General features: G+C 30.9%; 1 protein-coding gene across 1 annotated transcript in view; it reads right to left on the reverse strand.

Moving 5' to 3' along the window:
* Positions 1 to 725: 725 nt before the first annotated feature.
* Positions 726 to 24,332, reverse strand: part of LOC129959026 (nucleolar protein 4-like) — a 150,420-nt gene continuing 126,813 nt past the window's right edge. The window contains exons 4-10 of the mRNA XM_056071795.1: positions 20,866 to 20,962; positions 11,736 to 11,923; positions 11,400 to 11,552; positions 10,313 to 10,516; positions 8,010 to 8,126; positions 5,299 to 5,485; positions 726 to 1,180 (exon numbers count right to left, since the gene is read on the reverse strand). Coding sequence (XP_055927770.1) covers positions 999 to 1,180; positions 5,299 to 5,485; positions 8,010 to 8,126; positions 10,313 to 10,516; positions 11,400 to 11,552; positions 11,736 to 11,923; positions 20,866 to 20,962 — 1,128 coding nt within the window. The 3' untranslated portion in view covers positions 726 to 998. The remainder of the gene's footprint in view (positions 1,181 to 5,298; positions 5,486 to 8,009; positions 8,127 to 10,312; positions 10,517 to 11,399; positions 11,553 to 11,735; positions 11,924 to 20,865; positions 20,963 to 24,332) is intronic.

Consider the following 24,332-nt stretch of genomic DNA (forward strand, 5'->3'; position numbering starts at 1 on the left):
GAGAAATAAATAGTAATGAGATGCTTCATCAGATGAGCAAGTCAAAAATCATCCATTTTTCTGACCAAATTAACACCACAATAATTCTTAAATATACAAAATGATATGAAAATCCTTCTCAGAAAGAGAACTTTTTCGTAATAAAAATAAATAAAGCAAATAACAGTTCAAGCGAATTGAAGTATCTATTACTGCGATGCAAAATGTATATTTGATCAAAAGACAAGACGCTATGACCAAATCCAGGAATTTGAAAATTACCTTAGTAAAAAAGAATATAAACAATACATTTCAATTTTTTTACTAGTTGGTAATTTTCTTTAATTACTTACTTAAGGAAATATATCATGAAAGTATTTTTTATGCAGTCGTTCTGCTTGTTGACTTAAAATAGTACAAATGATATTTCTTATCCATAGACCACGGCATTTGATTTATCAGTCTTTACTCAAAGTTGTGTCGCATCTTTCAATAACACGAATTTCGAGATCTTACAGACAACTATATTATAAATCTAATAAAATGAAGGTAAAAAATACAAAAAGTCCGTTATTAATCCATGTTATAATCTATTAAAAATATTTATATAATTTTTTAGGAAATCCACATTATTATTTTTTTTCTATTTAGAAAATTATTATTATTCAACTCAATTTTTGCATAACAAAAATAAGTTAAAAAGAATACAATCTTCTTTCGATGATTGAAATGTTTTGAATTTTCAAATGAAAATATCTTTAAAATGTGTCTAGAGCAAACATTTGACTGCGCTCAAAATTAAGAACAGATCTAGACTTCAAAATGTGGATTTAGAAAATACGATTGATTATGGAAAGAATATGATTTGATCTTTAAAATTCCTTGAAGGCATGAGATTGTAATTCAGCCACTGAGTTCCACTTCAAAAGATACAAATTCAGCTTATCTACCACATGAACAAAAATAGTACTTGAAGGCCACCGTTGCCTTGAAAAGTGCAGAATTGCTGATTGGAATGTTCAGTTTTGTTGCAACAAAAGCTGCTCTAGCTCATCGGCAGAGCGCAGCAAAAATGCAGCTGATTCCCTGTAACCAGCGATTAATTGTTTAACTGCAATAACTTCACTTGGATTTAGGGAATGTTTCACTGGGCTGCCCAACTGGTTGCTTGTACTTTTCTTCATACTGAGGTCAGTTGGTCCTAGAAGAAAAATAACAATAAATCCATGACAGAGACAAACCTTTGTTTGCAAACAGTAATATTTATACGAACATTATCGCTCTAGAGCTATATGCAGGCTTATCGGCATGAGCCTAGAATTAAATCTACAGGAAAAAATCTAAGAAAACTCGCATATGGATGTATGATTAGAATTTGGAAATAATGTTTCCTTAATAAATATAATAAACGCTTTTGTAAAATATGAAATTTTATATTGACACATATGATTCTTCTTATGGATTTTGGAAAAAAATATTAAAGATTTTGACTCAGATTTGACAGAGAACCTCTTGATCAATGCATGCGAAAGCAATTTTTAAAATGTCATTTGTATATTTGAATATTTCTAAAAACCATAAGTTTTTCCGTTTTCTAACTGTATGATTAGCTTTAGATCGAATTTGGTCGGAAATGCTTTATATCTCTTGTAAACAGTAAAATTCTGCAAGTTAATGCAATGCAAAAGCATTGGAATATTTCAAACTTTAATGTGACTTCTTCTGTTCACGCTCCCTTATAGTGGTAATAAAATTGTGGTTTACAAAAGTGATGAATATGCGCAAATAAATGCAGATTTAAGTGCGAATAGGAAACAGAAGGATATTGGGGATGAAGGATTTTTCAACTTCTGAAAGAAGCAAGGATCTTGAAATAATCCATACTACTATTGACTACTGATATTAAACGAAAACAATGAATCACTGACTTTAATCAATGAAACGACAGTTTTAGGAGATTTTTTTTCTTCATTGGATCTATTTTTCAAGATTAGGGCAGAGAATACCTAGTCATCTGGAATGTATTTGAATTAGGATTTTGCATCTATGTAGGCCCGATGGGCGTATCTTATATTAAAAAGGCAAGCCATTAGTGCCAAAATGCAGTTGAAGGGATCAATAGCAGGAAATACATTGATAGTAGTTGTGTACACAGACAGATCGCTGGCGGTGCTGGAACAGTAATAACTAGCCATTTAGCTGAGCATTACCCCCAGAAAACAGGAACAAAACCGTAGCGCGTTTACGTCTTCAATACATACCGGTAATTTAAGAAATAACAAAATCTACAACCCCCGCCCCCCTTTCTTTGGACATCCAAAATGCCTTCGATCACCTTCAATATGCGTCAATCGGAAAATGCTTCGGCAACATAAATTTTAACACAAACACTACGGACGTTCTAAAAGACAGCACGGCAAATCATCATGGAAACAGTTCAAGGAGCCGTTTCCTGGCAACAATGACAAGGTTTGCACAAAGTTCTTACAAAATCCCAGAATTTTAGAATCTTTTCATGGACGAATCCTGTCTGAAGAATGACCATCATAAGTATGCGTACAGGCTCTTGCGGACGACTTCATAATCACCATTCTCATGAGGGAAAACCACAAAACTGAAGCTCGGTAAATCTTTTTGATTTTCAAGAATTGCATAATGTAACAGTAGCTATCGAAATATTGTCACATGTTCTCTTGAATAAATTAAGGAGAGGTCCTATAATAAAACGAGAAGAATAAATAACAAAGAGAGAAAATTCTTTTAAATATCTAGGATATCTCAAAATGACGAAAAATTAATCCGGGCTGTGTATCTCCAGAATTTAAAAATTGTAATATCCCTCACATATCAAAATTTAATTAAGAGGCTGGATCCCCTTTGAGACTAAATAAAGATTTCTAGTATTAACTTTATTCTACTGACTTCGAAAGAATGGTTTTTCATGGATCAGAAATCTCAGCGCATTATCTCACATCGAGGCAAAAATGGCTTCTCAACTCATTCCAGAAGAAAGTTTTATTTAACATCCCGAGAAGTTATCGTGCAACTCGCACAGCAGCTCTTTAAGTCATTGGACTTCATCAAATCGAAGCACACAAAAGACGACTTTTGTCAGAATGGCCAGACATGGAAAGGCCAATAAATTTCTTAACAAACATTTCGACTAGGAAACACAGAACAATACAATAAATCCAGCGAATCCCTTCAACTGAATTTGACCTGAAGAATAGAATCACAATAAGCAACAATATTGAACCGTATACTGATTTAATCACTTTTATGAATGGCTCTAGAATAAACTAGAGTGTATGCAATGCTTTCTGTATTTTTGAAAACATGCCACGAATTCACATATAATTCATAATCTAGCAACAAGAACACAGTCTTCTTGGAAGAACTCTTAGAATTGTATCATGTAGTTGAAAGAGCAAGCCACCTGACAAGTCCAATCTATATTTGGAACGACAGTGAATCAAGTTTGCATGCCTTGAAATACTGCAAGATCTCCGACTTAATTTCGAAATCTACACAAATTTTATTCGAAAGACATTAAAATATTCATGATTGTTGGCATGATTGTTAAAATAATAATTTAATAAAGGCGCATGATTGTTATCAAGATAATGAAATTGCTGATAATTTACTTAGACACACTACCAGAAAAAGTATCCGAATCTACCTTCCTGTCCCACGCAGTTTCTTTAACTCTTTGCGATCGGTGATTCTGCAGTAGCGGCGTTTTCAAGTTGTTGTAGAAATCAGTATGTCATAACATTTATGTTCAAATTTAAGAAATAAGTGATCCACTTTTGGGAAACACCCTGTTTATTTCTTAAGTTTCACTGTTTGTTTTTTATTTCTTTCAGAACAAAGATTTTAAGATATGCTAACTTCTACCACAATATGAAAACGTCGCTACAGCGTAGGTTCCAATCGAAAGGACTGAGAGGGAACTAATGTAACTTTTCATCAATGAGAGACGAATGGGATGGGATTCAGGTGAAAAAAGAAAAAAAAAAATCTGCTCTTCTTCTAAAGAAAAACCAATTACGAACTTGGAAACTATTTAAGAAGGCTGATGGGAAAAGAGTTTTCGCTAATAGACTCTCTAGGATCCGATTACTCATGAAGCTCTTTTGCGAACATGAAATGCCCCATCGTAGTTATTACAATATCTGATACCACTGGATCTCCAACTGGAACGACCACTTTCTTTAAAAGTGAATCTTAAAAGGCCATCTGATCTCTTCATTAGAGACTGAGTAACACTTTCAGGATCTTCTCTTTTATGATACTGTTTTTTATGTATGTATTTTCATAATGAGATATTTTTTCTTAGCCTTATCCTGGACATTTTAAATCTGTATATGGACTTTTCTACGAATTTTTCTGGATTCAAATTTATGAAATATTTTTAACACTATTTTTCATTTATGCTGATTATTTTTTTTGTTTTTTGTTGATTTTTTGTTTTTGTTTTTTGCTGATTTGTTTTTTGTTTTTTGCTGATTTTTTTTTGTTTTGCTTTTGTCTTTTTTTAAAAATTTTTTATAAGTATTTTAGTTTTAATTTTGCATTTAATCTCTTTCTATAACCAAGACTTGCCCTTTAGCAGTGTAATTTTTTTTCTTTGCAAGGCTCTACCTTGCTGTGTTTTTCTATGTTATTTGTTTTCAATTGTAAATCTAATATTTTCTACTTTCTCAGAAAGACTAAAAGTATTAGATTTCTCTAATCTAATACTTTTTTCAAAAAGATACGATTCACTTTTTTCACGCACGTTTGCATACAGATGGTTTGTGTACAGTACCCAAGTATTATCAATGTACTTTACGCTAATAGTCGCTTCGCTACAATTTTTCTGCTAATGGCTTGCCAGCTTAAAATTGAATAAATAGTAAATAGGGCCACAAATGGAAGTAGTCTTCATGATATGTATTGCATATTCATAAGGTTTCAATGAAGGCACTCTAGCTCCTTGCTAGCATTCAATATACCTCTGATTCCAGTGCATTATCAGCTTTCTATGAAATTGGGTAAGTCCAAATCCTTTTCATGTTTATAAATTTCTTGTTGATCTTAAGTGTCTCGTGACCGAATATTTAGTGAAAAGTATGAGTTCAAGTATATTTTTTACATCTTTATATAGTCTTTCTGGAGAAATCTGAAAAGATGTATAAATCTGGATACTTTTTTATCATACAGTGTATGTTAAAGAATAAAGAAAGACACCATACTAAAACATAGTTTTATACATTTTCATGTTCGCTTGTTGTTACAAAATATTTTACGCTACCAGGTTTGGGCTTTGATACTTACCATTACTAACACTAGTTATGGAACTCGTGTGACCATTAGTGGTCGTATTTGGCACTAAACGGTAAGCTGAAGTATAAGTTGGAGAACTCCCATTCAGAAGACTAGAAACTTGGGATTTGCCATGACGCAGAGTGGATTGAAGAATGTTTTCATTAGGTGGACTGCGAGACGTTCTTTCTATTTCAGCCTGAAATAGAAAGACATTAGAAAATGCCTTTAGCACAAAAGAATCTATAAATGAATAAGTTTCGAAACACTTTTTGGTATATTATATTGTAATCAAACAATACGTTATTTTGTGAGAAATATTATGCAAATATAAAATTATAAAACAAATCCAAATTTTTAAAAATTAATCCAATCAAGAACATATTTCTTCTAATTCCAAGTATTTTATAACTTTAATAACTTTATTAAAAAATCTTGTTTGAAAGCTTCTTCTTTGATAATTAATTAGTAAATACGAATTTGTTGCATTTTACTTCATTTTATAATTTGGATTGTATTGATGTGCAATAATAATGTAATGTTCCAAAAGTTTATAGAATCTTCTTTTTTGCCTAGATTTTTACTTGTATGCAATGCATTTTGATCCAACTTACTGTACAGATATATTATGTCTATTGTATTGAAAAACTAGCAGATCTACCGCGCACATTTAATGCCAGTTTTTAAATCGTAAAATTAAAAGAAATAAGGAGAGTCTTAAGAGACGCTCATATAACTTACGAGAAGACAATGTTAGTTTGTGTGTGTCCTTTATAGACTAAAAACTTAAGGATAGATTTTATTCAAATTTTGTATACAGATATATTGAGGCACATGGAAGATTCCTAGAGAGTTTCGTGATAATTAATAGAATGGCTCATTTTTTTATTAATTAAAAATTAGTTTTTGCGCCCCGCATCATTCTACTTTTTTTCGTACGGCGACTGATTCGGTTAAGGCTACTGATTCTTTTCCCACGTCAATGAGGCAAAGATTTTGATGACGTGAAAAATATTCGCGCATGCGTTTAACTATTTTTCCTGTCTGAGTCAAGGCTTAAAAAGTATTTCACCTATTGTTACAAAGGAAAATATCTTTTTTTAATGTTTTATGTATTGAAAATTAAATAATGTTAAACAATCGATCAATCCGATTTTTTCTGATGTTCTTCCGAATTAAATAATAAAATATTAAAGAAAATTGAAAACTTTCAACCTAATTTTCATGGCCTTTTAAGGGGTGGAAAATTAAAATATATTTCTCAAGCATGAGAACTGAATTATTTGAATTAAAATGGGATTTAATTTTATGAAGATTCATAATGTTCAGTAATTTTGATTTTTCATTCGATATTCTTATTTTAATAAAAAGTTAAAAGATTATACGTATTCAAAATTTACATATTCAATAGTACTGTCCCAGGCAAAGCCCAGTTTCATCAGCTAGTATGTTAATAAATGTAGATCCAAATTAGTTAAGTAACTGAAGATGAAATAGATATTTTAGTATAAAAATTTCGGAATTTAAGTGAAATCATTTAATATGACAGAAAAGTATTCCAATAAATACGATCTTCATGTAAAGAGTGTCAAAATGAAATTGTTCAATATGCATATACTAGCAGCCTTTAGCGACCAGCCGGTTCGCCAATCTTAATGCACGTTAAAATTTTAATAATTAAATATTTTATGGAACTCCCATTTTAATTACTTCTTCATTAAAATATTTTAAAACTTCAAATTTTAATAGTCATATAATTCACTCATAATATTATAAATGTCTTCAGCCATAATGTAATATGTACCTCTCTAATTTTCTGTTAGCTCCCGTAGATTTTATGCTTTAAATAAAAGTGGAAATGATTAAACTGCAATTAATGTAATAAAATTGTTTTACTGAAACGAAGCATTTTTTTTAAATATGAGTAATGAAAACAGAGTCGCTGAGTATTTAAACCTAATGGGCACTAAAGAATATTTTTCTTAATTTATATAATATATCAAGAAGTTTTCAATAAAATTTTTTTAGATTCATCATGAGCAGATAGATTAATTAACAATGTTTAGTCTTAAATGCATCAAACACTTAAAAAATAAACAGCATCGTTTGAAATAATCCGTCGAAAACATATTAAACCATCAAAACCAAGTCCGTATCCGTTGAAAATAGTTGTCAACTATCAGAACACAATGCGCATGCGTGAATTTTCACCGCCAATTATGGCAACGCAAATACGTGAATTTTCTACTCCAGTTAACGCTATGCAGATTAGAAATTTTTTATTTTCTTTATTCTGTTTTATTTTTATTTAAAAGTACTTCAGAATGAATCTGAAAGATCGATTAATTAACAATGTCTAATTTTAAATGTATCAAACATTAAGAAAATAAACAGAATCGTTTGAAATAAGTAGCCGAAAATTTGTTAAGCCTATCCTCTTTAGCGTGGGGAAAAAAAACTGAAGTCTTACTCATTTGGTGGTGTGGAAATGAAAAGTTTTTTTTTAACGGGAAAGTTAGTTTTGAATTAATAATTAAAATTCTAATTAAAAATTCAAAAAAAGGGACCCCATCTGCACATTCCCAATCTCCAAGGTATGCATGTGCCAAATTTGGTAGCTGTAGGTCGAACGGTCTAGTCTGTAGAGCGCCAACACACACACACATACACACACACACACACACATTGAGCTTTATATAAGTATAGATATATACAGAACTTACAGCTATAGGTTTAAGTCCCAACCGCATCCTCTTTGCGTTTTGGCTTTCGTTTTCGCAAGCATTGGCTAATATTTGCTCTGCAAGGGCAGATGTTAAATGTGGTTGCGTATTTCTTCCCTGAAAGAATAAATGAAACAGACTGTAAAATATCGCATTAGCGAAAGAATTTCCAAATGCATTTATTTCATTGATATTTTCTTATTGATTTTGTAACTTTTGTAAGGTGTAATAATTGTTACATCACAAACCACGCCATTTATCTCAATTCTCCAAATGTTAAAAAAGCGGGGAAAAAATCGAGTTTTTCGCAACTGAAAATGAATAAGGCTGATCTATTTTGCACATCTGACATAAATATCAGATTGTATATCTGTTTTAGGTATAGGAAAAAACCCTGCCATACTCACACTGGCAAATTCATTTACTTTTCCTAGTTTCCTTACACTACTTGAATTTGAAAAATTAAGATAGGTTGTGCTGATTGGCAAACAATGAGTTTTTGAGTATTACAGAAGTTCTCACAACAATCATATTTACTAGAAATTTACACATTATTTTTAGAAACTGAAAGCAACGGGTAGAATACAATAAAATAAATTTGAAGAAACTTAAGTAATCAGTAAACGTCGGGAGGCTTTATCTGTTTACCCTTGACCTGAGCTGTGGAAGCGTAGCCAAAGTGTACATGGGTTTGTGATCTGATTAATTCCCAGGATGGATTAGATATATGTTTTTTTGTTCATGTTATTATTTATTTTTTAATTGTCAAAGTGAAGAGCTACGAGAGTGAAATATGTGTAAGCCTTTACAATCTGCATACTTTTCTGCAGAATTGAGCACTATTAGGGTTGATTTATGCACAGTGAGTGCAGGTCAATGTTTTGCTGTCCAGAATGTTGACATTTGAAGTAGAGAAGGGGGTTCGATTCGTAAGGTCGAACAGAAAGACTCATATTTCCCAATTTAATGTAGGAAGTTGATTTAGCAAACTGAAATCAGATGCTTAGTATTTAAGAGATAGCCATCCCTCCGTAAAAATACCGTGCATGGTTCACCCCCTGATTTTGTAATTTTTCAAGAATTTCTTCTAATGAAGCATTTAAACATTCTTCTCAGATGTTACTTTTCTTTCGAGGAATTCGGATATGTATGTGGAGTTACAGTGACGGGAATATTTGAAAGGGCTTTGCTTTACGATCTGTTGCGATTATTTTCGGATCTGGACCTCGACAATCAAATCGGCAGATCGAAGCTTTTTCATGCTTTTAACTTTATCGATGAGTGCGATTTATTCGATACGATTTGTCCCATCCACCAATGGGACAAGGTTTCCGTTTGCCCATAGTACATATGTACCATTCAGATCCGACAGAACCGTCCACCATAGAGCCCAAAGAGGGAAGGCAGCCACCGGCTCTGGATATCCCCAACCTCGACGCTTATCTTAATTTTAATCGGAAACTTTACGTTCAGAGTCACTCAGAAGATAATAACCACTCTTCTACGACAAGTTCAAGAGGATACTCGATTCGCTTGATACACTTTGCCTGAAGTACTGGTCGATTAATACATCGAATACCGAAATATCCAAACAGTCAAAGGGGTGGCCATGCACGGTCAATTCATGATATTTTGTGCTTTTTATGAGAAGCAAACAGATTGGCAAAAGCTTCTCATGGATATCTCTCTTGCTTGCTGTCTAAAAATATGGCTTTGTCATTATTTTATACTTGCATCGGACCTAGCTTTTTTCTGGATCTTGGGATTTGAATTTGGTTTAGTATTGAACACCAGTGCAAATTTCTTTGCAAATGTTTGACAAGTACAACGCAATGGCATTTTCACCCATTGTGGTTTAATCACTTAATATAAACTGGAAGTTTGGATAGTTTCATTTCAGACTTGCTTAATTACTTAGATATGAATCCTTACACTTGCAGAGTACTGAGCAAGAGAGTTGTAATGAAACAGACGTGGAGCAGCCGTCGCTGTCCTTATTCAATGGATAATCGGAGAAACAGAACGGTGTGGAGTACCACCTTTATCGCGAATTATGAACTTCACTTTTCTATTTTCCATTTATACGCTCACGATCATACAAGACGAAGAATAATAGCTCTTACTCGCTTTAATAAGATTCGATTGCATATTAAAGATGTATTTTATTGCAGAATTCACAAAGTGTGGAAGAATGCTTATGTAACTGCATCCTTTTTCAAACTCACTCCAGTTTAACAGTAATTTATTCAATTAGAATAGATTAAATTTATAACTAGGCAAGAGAATAAAATGATTAAACTTACAAGTTCCCAATTTGTACTCTCTCTTGTTCTTTTATTCCTGCGACAGGATTTGAGGTAAGTTCGAATCCTTTTCCGTGCTCGTTCGCCAAATTCTGGAAATTGCCTCGTGCAGGAATCGATAATTGCTTGAATTTTATCCTTGGGTTGCCTCGAGATGGGAATCATTCGATCGAGATTTTCATCCACGAACAGTCGAACAAACATCTGTTAAAGAGATGATGCCATGGTATGAAACATGCTTGTGATTACACATTCGAAAACGTCCAAGCTAAAACATGCTAGTAAAATTTGTAGGACATTTTTTGAATAGATTATAAGAAAAATAAATTATTATTTAGCAATTAATATTTAAATGAAAATACTGAAATGAAAAATATTACTGAAATGAAAAATAAAAGTGAAGTTTATTAAAGTAATACACGTGGGACATTTTAAAAATATTTTTATGATCAAAAGAGAAAAATTATTCGATATTGATAGAATGCTGGTAAGATTATAGAGCTGGGTAGTTTGTATGCACTTTTATTTAATTTGCCTTATTATATGATTATAAATAAGGAATTTTAGAATCGACTTTTCACTAACTTCTTCATATTTTAGAGGTTTGAAATTATGAAATATTTTGAGAACTCATTTTTAGTTAATAGGTTAATTTAATTAAGTTTAAATTTCATAACCATGACACAGACATGTAGTTAATTTGCGAGTATTGTGAATTCTAAAGTAAATATGAGTATAAAAGTACGCTTTTTAAAACTGCTTTTATTAAATTTAGAAATAACATGTACTGACGTAGTATGTGAATTTCAAATAATACTTCGTAGTTGATCAAAACTTTATTTCTAGAGCTTGACAATGCAAAGCCTAGAGTTATGTCAGAAATTTACGAGACTGCGAAATCTTTTTAAATACTCTTGTTATTTTCTTTTCTTAAAATAATTCAGGACATTTTCACGTGATAATTTAATCAATTCATTTAAAAGGAAAATTGTAGTTAGTATATCCCTTAAGTTAGCCCTTATATATGTTTTCTTAATTAAGGGATAGTCAGTTTTCAGTTTGGAGTGTATGCAAATTAGGAACTTACATTAAAAGCCTTTAGTCGTTCTGGATCATATTTGTTGATATCTATTTTATCTGAATCATCGTCATCATCTTCATCGTCTTCGTCTTTAGTTCCTGCTGAAAGGTTATCGGGCGTGCTCGAAGCTTCTCTTTTCACACATCCATTGCATGGGCTCTGAAAAAAGAACATAACAAATATATTATCACATTTAGTCGGAAAATTATTATTAGGATCACGTCCGGAGATGAAAGTTATTACATGATATTTAACATTCATAACAAATATTACAGATTATAATTGCTCAATACATTAGGGCGCATAATGTTTTGTCACATCATTGAAGAAAAATATATTTACCCCAGCTCTTTCATATGAATGATCATGGTTATTATTGGAATAATCTCCTTTAATCATATTGATTGGTTCGTCGTTCATAGATTCCGTCCAATGCATCTGATTCTCATGTTTTCGATATCTTGCGACTGCTCGTCTTCGTCCAGATGGTCCTGCTGGGGCCTGGTTTACAGGACTTTCGATTCCACCTTCTGTAAATAAAAGATTATCTTATCTGTTAGGCTTTATTTCTCCGTCTATTAAAATTATGAAAAGGCATCTGTTATAAATAGAAATTGCTTAAAAATTATTTTCTAGGTGCTCATATGGGCAATATAACCTTTACAGAACTCCTACTCAACCACTTTATACTCTCTTTCAGAAGCCGTTCTTGTTACGGGCTCAGTTTAAAAGAATATGCGTCAAATTCGCATAAAAATGTCCGTTTTATTATCCATCCATTTTTATTAAGGTACCAAGAGCTTTTTGTGTGAAAGTAGCGTCAGTTGTTTATGAATCTTGTTACAGAGAGACTTTGCTTCTTTGAAAAGATATTTATAAAAGCAATGATGAATAAAGGATTCGCCTCACTTTCAAATTTCTTTTTCAGAATTTCTCATTGGTTGGTAAATTGAGAACTTTAAAAAAACGTTGAATAAATATACCTGTTTCATTAGAATAAAGGTTAAATTTCTTTAGGCATATTGATGATGAAACCTGGGTCAGATCAATTCACGTAAATGATAAGAGCCATTGATTTACTTTAATTTTTGAGAAAAGCTAACTAAAAAATGCTTTAATTTTTTTCGATATGAACTCCCTACTATGAATTTAAATTGAATACACAAACTACTGAGTAACTTTTTCTTTTAAAATTAATATTATACCAAGATATCTTTCGCAATGATTCTAGAAATATATTGAAATGAAGTTGCTATATTATGCAGTGGTGACAGTTCAAATATGGTTATTTAAACAGTATTTTAAATAAATTAAAAGATTTTGAACAAGTGCGGTGAAATACTGGTGTATTTATTCATTTGTCTGAAAACTGTGCCATTTGGAAGTTCGTGTCTCTGATAATATTTATCAAAATCTGTGAGATGAATTCTAATTCATTGAAATCATAGCTTGTTACTTTAGAAATGAAGTCCAAGATTTGAAATCACGATATTGATTTATAACAACTCATTAAGAACTGTTATATCATGATCATTAGATTATTACTTACCTTTAAAAACATTTTTAAATGATTATTATCAAATGTTGTACAAAAAATATTTCTTAAATTTATAAAAAAAATATTATCTTCTACATTTATAATCTGCCTGATTCTAAAATATGGAATTCATACAATTGCTACATCGCCCTGCTGGATAGTTTTTGTAACAAATGTTTTCAATATATAATTCGCTATGCAAGCAACCTACATCAACTTAAACAGTAACGCTATCTCATATTCAATTACGCATCATCTAAGTTAAGGACGACATTTTGAGAAATTCTACTTGAATTGAACTTTGGATAGTAAATGCTATTTTTAATTACTTAAAATAAATAAGGAAACGATCAGTAAAAAAAAGTTTATTTAAAAAACATTGCAATGGAACAAACTGCCCAACCACAGAGAATTTTCCAAGTTCATTGTGAAACAATTGCACAATCTTTTCTAATTATATAAAACAGAGAATGAAAGAAAGAAACTGGAACGGAAGACTTTGATGTTTACAAATTTCTAAATCTTTAAACTAGGTCCGATTATGTGTTTTTATTATGCAAGCAGGATTACTTAAAGCATTAAATGCATCATCAAAACACGTCTCAGCAACATGACATGTATATACTTGATCATTTGAAAGAGATCCGAACTCTACTCTAGAGTTCAAATCCACATTAAAGGAAACTAGAATGTTTAGGCTAAGTTCAGATTTGAAACTGTAGATTGTAAAAACACAATATGAGATCATTATTTAAGACTAATACTCTTTTGAAATAACACATTATGAAATCAACTATAACTGCATTTCAAATGGATTTGCTTGAAATAGATTCCATTCTTATTTTACAAGCTGAAATGGATCCCATTCGTAATGCTTACATTTCTATAATTTATATTCTTGAACGACGAGTCATAAAGAGATACAAGAATATCTCAGACGGAGAGATATTAGAATAACAGAGAAGCGATCCTATTTGGAAAGAATTTGTTGTTGGAAATCGAAAAGGTCCGATTTAGAATCACTGTCTCTTACGGCAGAATCTCCTTTTACATTATCCAAAATGGGGCAACTTATCCACTTTTGATCATAAGGCCTTTCAAGGTTCTTTATGCATCAACAATTGCAAATTGTTTTAAACTCATGTATGACAACGTCAATCAAATGTTGTTTTTTATGTGCGTGTTCATTCCTTTTCAGTCAAAAAATGCATCAAATATATTGTACAGAAATGCACGAGAGGAACAAGCATGATTAACAACATTCGAAATGAAAGGCCTTGCAGAAGAATTGATAATTTTCTTTCATAAGAATGAAAGAGAATGCCCTTCTTTAAATATGCAAAGTGGTTATTTTCCCCCAAATAATTTAAAGAATTATTCTTTATCTGTGCATCATTTCAACACCTATTGATCATATATAAGCAAATGAAACTTGCCAAAAAAAACTTATAAAAAAGTCTAAATAAATGCACTTTTTCTTAACTAATTAATAACGGGAATAGACCTAGAATAACAGGTCTCCTAAAGGGAATAAGAGTGAAATAATATTTTGTTTGTAGAAAATTTTGCTTCATTTCTCACGCAAAGAAAGAACCTCTTATTGAATGCATCGATTTTATAGAGATATCGCATAGACTGTAGTTTTGAAGCTATAGGAAAGTTATTATACACGAATTTTGTTTTTATTAGTCATAATATGGCAACGAAGATGAAATACGAACTAGTATCAAACTTTCTAGACAATCACCTTTATCCAGCTTCTGAAGCTCAAGGACTCAGTAATAAATTTAGATCCCTACCGAACATATATCCTACCACATATATATGAATAGAATAAGGATTTGTGGTCTCACCAGGCTGAGACTACCTCTAGACCCTGTGGTGACTTCGTGTCAGAGTATTTCTTTGTTCAAGATCAGCCTTCACTGAAGAATTACAAACGTATGGAGACCTGATGTGTGTTAATCCGTCAAAAACAAAAGTGGATGAGATTTAGAAAGTAGAAGAAAAGGATATCGGCTCAGGTGTCATCCTCGTCTTTTGTCTTAGATTTAAAATTACAAAATACGCCTCCCAAAGGCCTTAAATAACTTCATAATGGTCCGTTAATATGACTAAATTAAACCATCAGAAATTCATCCTAGCCCCATAAAAATCAAATTGAAAAAAAATTATTTGTTTGTGTGTTTGTATGTTTAAATTATTTTTTTCAGAAAAATGTTTCTCCTTTGTCTAGTGAAAAGTTATGGGACATTCTTTTGGTTAATAAAAGAAGTACATCCAAAACCTCGTTTGTAGATTCAGCATTAATGCTGCTTCGTTTAAAAAGATTTTATTTCAGTTTATTCATGCTAACTGGGTGGAAGTAAAAAACATTTTCAGCTTAATAACAGAATAAAGAACGCTTCATTATTCCTTCAATGATAACTAGAAAAATATACACTATCTACCAACAAGTAATTGAAAAACTGCTATAAAAGAGATAAACACCATCTATTCATATTAAATAGTCAGTGGATCCTCCACCTGAGGCAATTACAGTCTTAACCCTCTGGGGCATGCTTTCCAAAGGTGTTTGGATGATGGACAGTGGTAGTTTCTTCCACTCGGCTTGGAGAAGACATGCAAATTCTTTCACCGACTTTGGATGGTTGTTGCACCTCTTCATTCAGTGATACAACTCGTCCCAGAGGTTTGCAGTAGGATTCAAGTCTGGACTCTGAGTATGCCAGGCCAGTCGGTTCACCCTATTGAAGGACCGACCCGTAAAACCCGTAACCCGTCCAACCCGTAAAATTTCCAGAGCGTAGAAAGCACATTGTTATCTAGAATAATGAAGTCGGAGTTGCCATGAAGTGGGATCAAGGGTCCCAACCCATACCACGAGAAACAGCCCCCGTATAATTCCGCCTCCTCCAAACTTTACTGTAGGCACAATGCAATCTGGAAAAAAGCGTTCTCCATGCATACGGCAAACACAGACTCTATCATCCGAATGGTAGAGAGAGTGACGAACCTTGATTCATCACTACAGAAAACCTGTTTCTATTCATCTACAGTCCAATTTCAACGCGGTGGATGGTATTTATCGAAACAACAGTCCCGGATGCTTTTGGAACTCCGGGAGTATGTGGTCCATCAGTTTGGTGCGGTTTTTCCGAATTTCTTTGGACCTATCCCTTAGTTGCGTGGGTCTGCTGGGTCGAAGCTCATTCCGACAATGACCACACACTTCTTAATCACAAAAGCCACTCTCGATTTTAGAATGTTTAACTCACTAGATATGAGATCACTGAGAATAGGCCATTTTTATAATATCGAATATTTGCGCCTTTCTTGAAGTCAGACAGTTCTGAATTTCGTGGCATCTTGCATGCGACTAATACTAATGCTGTTTCGTACACGATACTTAAATACAGTTAGCGTGACGTAGATAAGGACCACAGATACTTTCATTTGCATGGGTGTCCAAATACTTATTGGTAGATAGTATATATAACACACACGTGGAAGCAAAATTAAGCTGAATTTGTTAGTTGTCATTTTATAACAACATGCACCTATTTTTATATGCTTGGTTCAGTGGAAAATCTCAGACAACACATTTTTCCCCTTGAATTCGATAATCAGAAAAAATAAGTTTAAGGTGAGCATTTTCGATTCAAAATCGATAAATCAGGACAAATGTAAGTGTCAAAGAATTATTCATAAGAAGATTCATTCGGCATGAATGAAAAAATAAAATGTAAAGCGTTTTTGGTTTCGTAACGATATTTCCGAATTACAGGAGCATCGTCAATTAATTTTTCCTCAATATAGTATAATTAAACACTCATAGTGATTTAGCATTCTTGCTCAAGTATAATTTAAATAATATGATAAAAATACTATGGTATCTTATTGTGATAAGATGTCATTCATCATAGGTGATTGAAATGACTAAATTAATCTTATTACCACTAGCCGTCTTCGATGTTATTAAGATTATGTCGACCGATTTTCGTGAAATATATTTTATCAAAACAAAGAAAAGAAGAAAATTGAATTTTGATTTCTAAATATCTAAGGATTATTATATTTTTGTTTTCTAACATTTACATGTATATCTATGTTACAGGGAAATTTTAATTAAAAAATCTGATTTAGTTCCCATTTACTGATAAAAAAAATCATGTTAGAAGTTCATGCAATATAAATAATAATGGATGTATTGATACTATCTTATTACTAATAGAAATGCATAACTCTATGGCGGGAGAGCGAAGCGAGCAGGGATCACGTGATTCTTGGAAGTTGGTGAGCGGAATGAGCCCTAAGTTCTCATCATCATTTCTCACACTCCAATGTACTCTAGATTTCTAATAAGTTGACTTCAATCCAATACAGTACAAGTTTATCTCAACCGAATAAAAACACACCTTCACTGCTTTTTTACACTAGACGATAAAAGAAATTTCCATATTATATTTCATCGAATATAAAAATTTTTGTTATATTTTATCGAATTGCAAACGCTTTACTGAAATTCGATTTAAATTTATACAATAATGAAGGATATATTATAATTTTAATGAGTTTGAATAAGAGAAGCAAGTACTTATTTCTAGATGCAAAGAACTATCGATTGAATCGAAAATTAGTATTATTTAACTGAACAAACAAAAGAGGATATTACTTTTTTAAACTTTAATCGAGAATTTAGAAATTCTACTCATCATTAATAAAATGAATTATATCAGTTTTTGATATGAATGAATGATATCAGATGAATAAATATCAGTTTTTCGATTAGAAGCAAAACCGAATTTAACTAGTACAATGCTTACTAATAAATATCTTGAATTTCGTTGAATATGCTGTATGCTATACACTATAAGAGCTTTTCGGAATATTAACTAGACTAAAATTCTTGTTGCATATGTAATAATCTTTAGAAGTTCAATTTCTCTGTTTAGGTATCTGCTTTCCCAAAAGTATCCCAAAATCCCGATAATCCGACCTACAATTAAAGTGGGGAAACGTGAGGTTATATGACAGTTTTTCATATTTCGACTCAGACATATTTTATAAAATTTTATTCATTTTAAACCAAATATATCAACAGCCTTCTTTTTACTCGAGTTTCTATTTAATAATTGAATGAAATATGATATACCATAAACATATCGTATAGAGAACAAGACCATAATTGAATTCTTCCATTGTCTCACGTTATACTCATTATATTTGAGAGAGAACACGAAAAATTCAATATCAATTTACACTATAATGAAGACTATGCAACATATTTAATGAGTCTAGACGAAATATAGTAGCGGGTAAAGAATATTTATTATTGAATGTAAAATTACAAGCAATTGAATATAAAGTTTAGTATAATATCGATAAGCGAATTATTGAGGATTTTATTTTTGACAGGCATTAAAGGGCCTTGCGCACAAGATTTTATCCAGAGAAAGGAAATCTTCATACATTATGACCTTGAATGTCAGAAGTGGAGACGGCCAGGTGTTTCAATCCTATTGCAACTTTTAAATGGTTTTTAAGCGATTAGTTTTTTTTTTTTTTTCGACGTTTGTATTTTCGCGAGTTTTTATTTGACTTTTATTGTTGTTGCTGTTTTAGCTGAATTCGAGTTTTCTATTTATCAGAAATTTTTATGCATTTAGCTATTATACAATTTAAGTTTTGAATGTAAGCAAATCATTTTGTAGAAAATTTGTAGGTATAAATTGACCTTCAGTTGAACTTTGATGCTTAGATAAAAAACCCATTTATACTATAAAATGTGTTTACATTTTTTTGTTGTTGTTGTCGTCAGTAAACTGATTACTAAATGCAAAACAAGATTCCAAAGTCAAATTTAAATACAGATAAGAGAATATTCAACAGAGAATTTTATAAAGTATGAAGGTAAATCATGAAAAAGAACGTGATCCATTTTCAAACAGAGATCCTTTAATTTGAGCCACTCTATATGTTCACAAGGTAGCTGGTATTTAAATTAACTACTGATATTTTTTCCCAAATGATCGAATATTATCATATTTTAACGAATCTCCTACAAATTTTTTTTTAATTTCAAAAATATACCTTTTAGTAGTGTTTTTCAAACAGTGCAATCCTTTTCTACATTTAATCGTTATCAATCTACATTCATTTATAATCTATTATTATAAATACTAGAGACATTTTTTTTTCTTATATTCGTTGCCTGTTGCACCACTCATATGGAGTTCAGCTTAGTTATATTAATGTCCCGTTTGAAGTAACTCTAGGGTTATTTTTGGACGGACCTTGTCATTTTGAACCGCGGTCAGAAGATGAAGACAACACTTGAGCTGGAACCTCCTCCAAACTCCTCCAGCATGAGGGCTCGGACGGATTTATCGTACATCAGACTCTCTTACACGACGGTTCTTTGGTGGGATCAGGTTTCGAACCTGAAACCCTCCGGTTCCAAAGCCGAGACCTTACCAACAGGCGACTCTACTCATATGTAACCAAAATTTAGTTACATTAATATCGATCAGATAATTAAAATCTGAAAATATTAAAACAGTATATTTTCATCAAGAATAAATAAATGGGCAAAATTTCAAAACTTTGGAATATTGGGATGTTCATGAAAAATGGATTACAAAATTCCATCATTATAAAATTGGAAAAAATTCAGTAAAATAAATGGGTATAAAAAATAAAGAAATTTACGTCCGGAGATCAAAGTGGCCAAGTACAGGGATTTCCAATTATCTCTATTTCTGTATCTAACTGAATTAATAACATGTGATATATTTTGAAATATCTTGGGATGAACTCAGTATTCTGTTTTAACCTTTTATTTAATTAATATTGAAACTTTCATTTCTCTTCAAACCCATTAGCGGATAAAATCATTCGACAAAAATGTTTTATAATTATTTGATTTTCCATCGCTTCTCACAGCCGAATCCTTTCAGATTTTCTATATACAATCATTTGATTTGAAATCCTGGAACAGCAATAATGGATTAACAATTAATTCCATAAAATAAAGTGCATTTAAAGCTCCGTAGAATTTTGAGTGGTTGTTTTCGAAAATTTATGCAGAATTATTGTGGAAGAGGCTGTTATGTTTTATTTGAACTTGATTTAAGTACTGAAAAATGTAAATTCAGGGAACTTCGATGACTTTTATAATGGCTTCCAAGAAATTCGTAGAATTTCATTTTATAAAAGACTATTCAGAAGATTATAAATTGAGCAAGAAAGAATTTGACGAATTTCATATTATTCAAAGAGTTCTAACGAGAGTTTAATATATTTAAAATCTATTTGAATGCATTAATCATTCAAATGATAGAAATATTCTTCATCCTATAAGGATTTAGATAGTATATTTTTAACTTTTATGGACACTAAAAAGGAAATAAATAAGATACTATTCTTGCAATGAACATTATCAATTATTAATGAATCAGTTTTGATTTCCTTTAGATGCGTCAAATAATACCAGAAATGCCACAAAATCACAAGAAATTTGACTTTCGGACACTTAAGAGCTGTATTGTGCATTTATGGCTCTACATTTCCTTGCATAGGAACTTGAAGATTCTTCTATTCAAGTTTTCTGAAATGCGTCACTCATCAAGTCTAGTTCACTTAGTATTAGTTATTACTTCTAAAAATCTTTAAATAAAAAAGTCTATTTATTAAAACTACTATAATTATCGCAACAAGACTCATTCAATGCCACAAATATAAGAAAATTAAAAGTCACTAACAGCGGAAATAGGAAATATAAATCGATTAGAATTTTTTTTTTTAATTGACTACGCAAGCCTTCATAGTTTTCTTAAAAAAATCAAGCAAGAACTAAGGGATTTCATATTTTTAGGAGATAAAGTTATGGGGTCCTTAGAGGTGAAAAGAAAAGGAATTCAAGGGAAGACTTACCTTCTTTGACAATGCCATCATACATATGTCCAGCTGCTGAAGGATTCAGAGGCGTGTTGGGTTCCTCACTGACCTCGCTTTCCACGTCCTCCGAGTCCTAAGCAGAGAAGCAACACAAACTCAAAAGCTGCACGCAGTAAGACAGAAGAAAGCGATGCTATTTGTTACGAGAGGTAAAAAACACATCATTTTCGAAAATATGGAAACCTTCTGAATTTCTGTCGATCCATTGTTATTCATTAGAAAACATTCCTCACATTCCCTACCAGGCAGCGGCACTTGTATGGAATCAAAATTTAACTAAGATCTTGATTAAATGTTAATTAAGTACTAAAAATATTTAAAAAGTATACGGACACCTAGAAACAAAACTATAGAAAATTTTAAATCTCTAGTAGATTGAGAAAGGAGAAAAAAATCGTTTGCAAAATTCCATTCTTGCTTATAAACATGAATCAAGTCGTGCTCGGTTAAGGAGTGCGAATCTATTTCACTAACATTAAAATAATCGGTTTTGTATTTTCATTGCATGAATTCTTTTGGATTGCAAAGGCACAATGCATTCAAATTTGGATAATAAAACATAAAGAAGTATTAGTAGAAAGATAAGAGAAAGATGTGAAATTTAGTAACGTCATTTCATAATTTAAATACTTTCATTTAATTAGATTTCTTTAGTTTTTACCCCGATTTTTATTACACAATTCATAGTATAAAAAGTCTTTGTTGAATTGTTTATTTATTAAACATGTGTGCGCGCATTAATGTTTTTTCTTGTATGAAATGTGCCCGAAAACATACGTCCTCTTGCTTCCACATAAGATAATAAGAAGAGCATAATGATCTTCATTCCACCATACAATAAATTTATTTTCACTTAAACAATATTTTGATTTAAAGGAGAATTAAAGCTCACACATATGCCAGTATCTGTGCAGAAGTTAAATATTAGTTTTTCAATGCCACCACATAAAAAGAGAAAGAGGAAATGATAAGAATCGAAGAATTATTGAAACTATAGTAGTATCAAATCTTCGAAAATTATGTTGTAACATTTTGAAATAACTTCGCATAAAGAGGAAAACATTGTTTCGGTTTTTTCCAATTAACTTTACCTTTTTTGTATTTGTTCGGAATTGAATATTTTGAATAAATGTTTAGAGCGCTAAAACGTTATCTATATATGAAATCTTTGTTACTTATATACAATTTGAGATACCTAAAATTCAGGAAATAGATTTATGACAAAATAGTTAAATTTGTTACATAGTATTAGAGAAATGATTTGAAATTAGATTGTAAATTCTTTTTAGATAGATATGTTCTCGATTTATATTTGGATATTGGACTTAGCACTTCATAACCATTAAGATGATTTTCCTACTAACTTTTATTGAAATTTAGTACTATGATTCCTTCCAATTTCTTAAAACGGCGGAAACAAAAGAAAATTAGGAGCGACATTTAATTTTAATTTGATAACTACTGGCTGACTGATTGGAGTTTTCATACAAAATGAAAAGCTTCTATATAAGAATGTATTTCCCCCTTTAATCTTCCAATGGGAAATTTCAATAAGCGTTCTAACTAGCAGAGATGATTGAAAAACATTTAAAAATATCTAAGAATTTGATTTCATACAGCAATACAATTACAAAAGGAGATTAATTCTTGTATCTTCTTAAAAATCTTATTTACACAGAAATTTTTATTGTATATATATTTTATTGACTTTAATAAGTATTTGTTCTAAAATGTAATTTTATCATACATAACTTACAGGTTTTCTAAAAGAATCGCAAGCTGACGAAAATTGCCCTGTCTAGTGATGCAAATTCAAATGATGGTCGTTTTATAGAAGAAATAAGTGCACATTTAAAATATTTAGATTAAAGTGAGTGTAAGTATTTCTTAAATAAAAGAAAATTTTAAAAAGGGAACTAAAATAATATATTATGTTATGTTATATTATATATATATATATATGAAATATTTAGCATTGCCTATCGCAACTACAATGCATTAGGACTAAATCTATCACTGAAAATCACATCTTCCGTACAGAGGTCAATAATTTATAAAATTTTATAAAAGTGAACATTCTTCAAATTTCAAATTGAAACATGCACATTCTGAAATGAGAGTAAAATCATGCAAAATGAGTAGATTAGCTTCGAAGTGTATCTCCTTTATGTTCTTTTCTTAAAGTAAATTTTGTTTACGTTATTTTTAATCGAAGAATCGTTTACTGATATTTTCAGAATGTTTTCGAAGAATTCAAAATTTTACTTACTTGAAGGTAACATGGAATGAGACTAAAGAAGTTCTTTTTATAGCATCTAAGGATTTTATGCTAAAAGAATTAGCCATTTATCTTTATATGAAAGGACATTTCTTTTAAATTAACAAACAGGAAATTCATATCAATTATTATTATTATTAGTGTTTTATATTAGAGTATTAGAGTTTTATACAAGTAATTATATATAAAACATTTTTAGCAAAAATATTTTATAAGAGATATTTTAGACATAAAAATTTGACAGCAGATTTCAAGATGACACCTGAAAATAGCAATGTCAAAACGCATTTAATGAGTTTTTAAATGTCTAATTCAAACAGTTTTTAAAAATACTGTTTTGTGCTGAATATGCAAAAGTATATATAAAAAAATGTAAAAATAAAATGTTGAAAAGATCTTTTTGAAATACATTTTGAAACTGACAAAGAAATATTTTTGCTTTTTAAGATGTATACGTATAAACTGATTGATACGATCCTTCACTGACGAGCATTTTTCTGCATAATCAATATTACATACTTACCAATATTTTTGGAAAAAAAATTAGGTAAAAATTCCTTACCTTGAAAAGTTCAACATCTCTAGCGACCAAAAGCGTAGTCAAAAATAATTTATATGAAATCAAATTTTATTATGCAGAAAATATAGGAATAGAACCAAAATATCCCCTGGGATTTCATTATTTCATGCAATTTTATTTAAAAGAAGATTTACAAAAATTAATTGCCAGTTAAGAATACACAAAAAGTACGAAATTAAAATCAATAAATATGAATTTGGGGAATGATAGTTCAAAACTACAGAAGTTTAAGAATTTCATTAAATATAATAATTAAGGCATATCATGAACAGAAAGGGAAATTTTAAAATAAGTAATATATTCAATAAATTAAATACAATTATTACCAGAAAAAAGTAAACTGACTAGTAAAAGATGAATTATGAAATTATGAAATGGACCACATTTACTAAAATTCTTTGACAAAAGAATCATGATAAAAAAAATTAGGATTTTCAAAAAAAATTAATACATTTCAGATTTTCTGAAGTTAATGGGAAGTATCCACTAAACCTAACGATATCCACCTGATTATATTTAACTTATCGTTATTGATATATCAAGATGCTGTATGTAAATTTATCAAAGCATTTTACGATCTTAAAA

This window comes from Argiope bruennichi, chromosome X1 (assembly GCF_947563725.1).
Source record: "Argiope bruennichi chromosome X1, qqArgBrue1.1, whole genome shotgun sequence".
Classification (NCBI taxonomy): domain Eukaryota; kingdom Metazoa; phylum Arthropoda; class Arachnida; order Araneae; family Araneidae; genus Argiope; species Argiope bruennichi.